Source organism: Montipora foliosa, chromosome 6 (genome assembly GCF_036669935.1).
Source record: "Montipora foliosa isolate CH-2021 chromosome 6, ASM3666993v2, whole genome shotgun sequence".
Lineage (NCBI taxonomy): Eukaryota > Metazoa > Cnidaria > Anthozoa > Scleractinia > Acroporidae > Montipora > Montipora foliosa.
In genome coordinates, this window is record NC_090874.1 from 5,813,660 (window position 1) to 5,818,659 (window position 5,000).

The 5,000-nt window shown below is 38.6% G+C and overlaps 1 protein-coding gene across 2 annotated transcripts in view; it reads left to right on the forward strand.

Moving 5' to 3' along the window:
* Positions 1 to 2,495, forward strand: part of LOC138006467 (SUMO-interacting motif-containing protein 1-like) — an 11,658-nt gene extending 9,163 nt beyond the window's left edge. For both annotated transcript variants that reach the window (XM_068852808.1, XM_068852807.1), the window contains exon 2: positions 1 to 2,495. This exon is cut by the window's left edge and continues 436 nt beyond it. In XM_068852808.1, coding sequence (XP_068708909.1) covers positions 1 to 1,049 — 1,049 coding nt within the window. In that variant the 3' untranslated portion in view covers positions 1,050 to 2,495.
* The last annotated feature ends 2,505 nt before the right edge of the window (positions 2,496 to 5,000 follow it).

The window sequence follows — 5,000 nt, forward strand, 5'->3', positions numbered from 1 at the left end:
CCCGGACACCACCGCAATCACTAGCATTTTACATGTTGAATAGCATCCTTTTGTCAAAGCAAAGCAACTGCGGGAAAGAATGTTTTAGGGTCCTTAAGCGAATTCAGTTATTACACCCTGTTGTACCATTACGGATGGTTTCTCAGAAAATTACATGGGAATTTATTTCCATGATAATTGAGCGGTGTTCTGTCAATGCGTATCAGTCAAGGGGAAATGATCTTTCTGTTAATGCATCTTTGGCCTTGTCTTTCCTTGTCAGTGTGATGGAAGAAGAAATCAACAAAAAAACGTTTAGTGTCGTCAAGACCAGTGTTTATCGACTTTTAAATGTGGCCAAGAGAGCAAGTAATGTTCAAGGTGTAATCAACTGGATTGAGAGAGCAATCCTTGAACATGGCTCAAATCATCATATTTATGGCCGTCAGTGCAATGTGTGTTTAGTTAATTTATTACAACGAATGCTGATGTTGTCACTTGCTGTTGGGGAGCGACCTGATGACTGTGCTTCATCGATTGGCAATGAAATGTTCTTGGTCTACCACAGATTACCATCGGTTGAGCTAAAAACTGTCTTTCTTCAGTCCACACAGTCGCATCTTTTACGAGCTAAGCTGATTGAATTCATTGTCAGGAATTGTTGTCCTTTACCTGATGCGGAACTTGATGATAGTGGAATACACAAAGAGGGGATTAAGCACATCATTGCTGTTGATTTTACACGAATTCCACCAGGTTTGAATGATGTTACTGTAACTTCAGACAGTGTTAATGTTGTGGACTGCTGTGAAGAGTTTATTATGCTTCTAGCATATTGGTTACAAAGCCTTATGTTTTGTCGCAAGAGATCCCTGCAGAAAAACACCTCTGATTCCCTGCGAATGTTTTCAATGGATGATAAAGATTTGTTGAGGGAAATCGACACACAAGTTGGAAAACTGCGAATGCGCTTGGAGAATTTGTGCAAGCCATCAGATCTCTCCCCACGGAGCAATCAACTTTTAGAACTTATGTCATCCTTGAAGAGTTATGCTCCAAACCTGCTGTAGATTTTACTACTTTTTATGGTGCTAACTACAACAACATCAAATTAATTCATCCCAGTCCTTTCTTGTTAATGTTGTGTAATGTGTTTGCCTTGGACTTCAAAGCCGTAACCTATTTGAAGGTGGTTGTTTTTTGTGACCGTGACGTGGAACTTTCATATAAATTATGCAGTGTAGACCCATTTCAGTAATTCCCAATCTGGAGGACAAAACAATAGTTATTCTGTCCCCTGACAGAAACAGGCCTTTCAAATGCAAAACAATCTTATTGTTTTGTCCTCCAGATAGGGAATTAACTTAAAGGGGTCTATAGCAGTCAGCCATATAACTAACTCTTTAATGGGAGAAGCGTTTGAAAAGGCTGAAGAAAACTTACAATATTGGCTAAATGGGTGTTGGTAAGTACAACTTTATCTTGGGCACAAACAACAGAGGTGCTGTATGAAATGAGCAAGTTCAAAGCATGGAATTAATTTGAAGTTTTGAGCGGCAGGTATGTTTTGCAGGTTGCAGGTTGAATTTTAATTATAACTGGAAAACCGCTGGCACTTAAAAGAACTAACTATTTTTAGTGCCAGCAGTTTTCCAGTTATAATTAAATTTCAACCTGCAATCTGCAAAACATACTTGCCAAGTTTTGAGGGAAAAGATTATTGACATTGGAAAAGCAGATACATTTGAAGTACTGTTTACAGATGTGTGGGGAGATTCAGAAAAAATTATTTTTGTCAAATATTATTGACCATTAATTTTATAAAGGGCTGTATGCAAACCATTCATCTTTTGGTGTTTTTGTCAAATTGCAGTCAACTTTAGCCAGTTAGTGGTGCCCAACGTCTGCAACAATCTGTTGAAAGCCATGCACAAAACAATGGGAGACTTAAGGGGGCTATGTCATGTTTTTGTAGGGTGTTTATGGTAATCTTCGGTTCATCAAGAGTTTAAAACTCGCTAATGGTAATGTGGGATTCCCTTACTGATAAAATTATTGTTACATCACTTGATGATTCTGAGCAAAAACAACCTTTATCCAAGCAATTTACCATAAACTTGAAAAATGTCAGGCTGACTTTTTTCAAGATTACCAAAATCCAATCCATTTCAATTTTGTGCCTTTGTGTCCATCCATGCTTCTCTTTCCTCATGCTTTATTTCTTTTATGTTGTTTAACTATATTTCATAGTACTTTTGGGCATTTTGGGTGTCATGAAATTGCACCATTTTGCGTGACAAAGCCCCCTTAAAAAATACTTTATTATTTTTTTTTTACTCCTTGAAAATCAAGCAGTGATTTGATGCAAAGTGAAGACGTTCAAAAACAGGGTACATAATTACGTAATATTATGATTGCTTGTTACAGTTGTGGTGATAACGTTGGCCAGAGGTATAACCTTTTCCAATGTTATCCATCAGATCGGAAATTACCTAATTAAAAAATGGTTTATTTAAGATGTTCTTGTTAACATAATGGAAATCTACGATTTGTAGATACATGTAGGAGATGTACAGTTGATGATGTCATGTGTTTATTTGATGAAACAAGATGATGACCTTGAACATACAGTCAAATTCAAACAAAACTAAGTTTGCCTCTGTTTTTTATTATTAAATGCCTCTGACAGGGATTCTTAACTTTTCAAGAAAAATTAATGATTTCCAACAGCAATATACCCACTGCAGAAATGTTGTATAAAGTCAGGGCCAATGTAGATTGTTTTGCACATAAGAATGTTAAAGAGCTAGCATGCTAGCTTTTGAACAAGTGCACTTGTCAAGGAAAAACTTGACAAGTTCTTCTTTACACACCAAATAAAATTTGCCAAGTCAGAACTTGTCGATGAAAATTTGCTCGTGTGTAACCAGCTTTAAAGGTGACATAATTATTGAGTGGATGAAGAGATTGTTAACCGATTGACACCTGAACCCCACCCCCAGTAATGAGGAAAGTTGTGCAGTGTTAGACAGAGTAAAATCTATTAATAAAGTCTCATTCCTAGAGGCCTAAGCAGTAATGAGTTAAAATGCAGTAAGACTAATAATAATAATAATTATTTAAACCAATCTTCTCAATGGTTTAAGAAACAGATTGATTTTTTGAAGCTACTCTGGTTTCCAGAATTTTGAATATTATTGTTCAAAGACCTACATGTAGCATTTCGAGACCTGTTTAGGGTTATGCAAAGTTGTTGCAACAGTCCTTTTGTTTGCTCACCAATCAGCTAACAAGGAATGGGTGTGCCATTAATAGTAACCAGCTTTGTTTTCTTGTAATAAGATGCAAATAGGTGTCAGGTATCATGTTTCGAAGAGGGAGGGATGGCATTTGTGTGTCAAGCTTCCAGAAAATAGCGTTGATGGTACTGCTGGTTGGTGATAATTCTAGAATTACCCAGCTCAATTGTGAGGTCAGTTTGACAAGCACGGCCTTGCAAAGCAAACTCTTTCTATTAAGGCATTGCTGTCCAGCAGTTAGGGTGCTTGCTTTGAGATCTGGAGATCCCAGAGTTCAAGGCGTAGGGGTGAGGAATGGTAAAATCCGAGACTCACCAAGACCCTTGTTTGAAAATCCAAGACCAAGACCAAAACATGCTAGATGTCACACCCAAACAAATGTAATTACAAAGGCAGCGATTTCTCCTCAGTTATTTAAAGACCCTGAGTGTTGGTCCGCCCGGAGTCGAACTCACGACCTCCCACATGGCAGCCCAATGCTCAACCAACTGAGTCACCGGTGCGTGGTTGAAGATTAATGGCTGGTTAAACTTTCTCGGATAACTGTGAAAGGCCAGTATCTCCCTCTCATAACACTTCAGGGGACAAGTACTCAGTTGCTGGTTTTGCCATCAACCTGTACATTCAAGGGGTTACAGAACTTATCAAGAGAGTTTTGAGTAGCCACAATGTGGAAGTTACCCAAGGATCCTGTACTGAGGAAACAACGAACCAATGTCATTTACTCTGTCCAGTGTGATGACTTTACTTTGATAAGAGTACACCAGCTACCAGTTGTTCGAAGGGTGGATAGCGCTATCCACTGAATAAATCACCATCCACTGGATAACTCAATTGCTTTCGCTAGCGTTTATCCACTGGAAGGTGATTTATCCGGTTGATAGCGTTATCCACCTTTTGAACAACTGCAGCCTGACATCTGTCAGGTTTTGTTGTTACTAATAAGACATGTTCACCCTCGGGAAGCTTACACAGTCACTGTGATGTAAAGCATTATGGGCAGCACATGTGTTCAAGTCTGACTGTCTGCCTATACTTATCTGATCAAAATCCAAGATATTTGGTTTATTGCAGAAAGGAACTGGAAACAAGAGTGTTGCCATGGTAATATCTTCATGGGGGTCACCTTGTGGCTTATCTCATGTACATTATTGTTGCCGAGTTTGAATATCATTACTCCAATATTCTCTGAGATAATTATTCTCAATTTTGTGATTCATTGCAGTCATTTGCAATGTTTGTGATATGATCATTTTTTTAACAAAAAGTTGATTCTCTCTGGAACAAAAGAACTAAGGAATTCCAAAATAGGAAACACCATTCGTCATCATTTTGAAAGATCTTTAATATAAGCAGGGGGAGGTGCGGTGGCCTCATGGTTAGAGTGCTTGACTCCGGATCGAGTTGTCTGGGTTCAGGTCCTGGCCGTGGACATTGTGTTGTCTTCTTGGGCAAAACACTTTACTCCCAAGGTGTATAAATGGGTACTGGTGAAAATGCTGAGGATAACCTTGTGATGGGACTAGCATCCCATCCAGGGGGGAGCAGAAATACTCCTAGTCACTTTATGCTACAGAAACCGAAGATAAGTGCCCGCCTGATGGGCCTCTCTAGGCTCTACAGACTTAACCTTGAATAAAAGAAAAAAGTATTTTTTACATCATGGGCACTTTAAAATGCAATGAACAAAAATGAACATTTTTCTGGGACCCTGGTATTTAA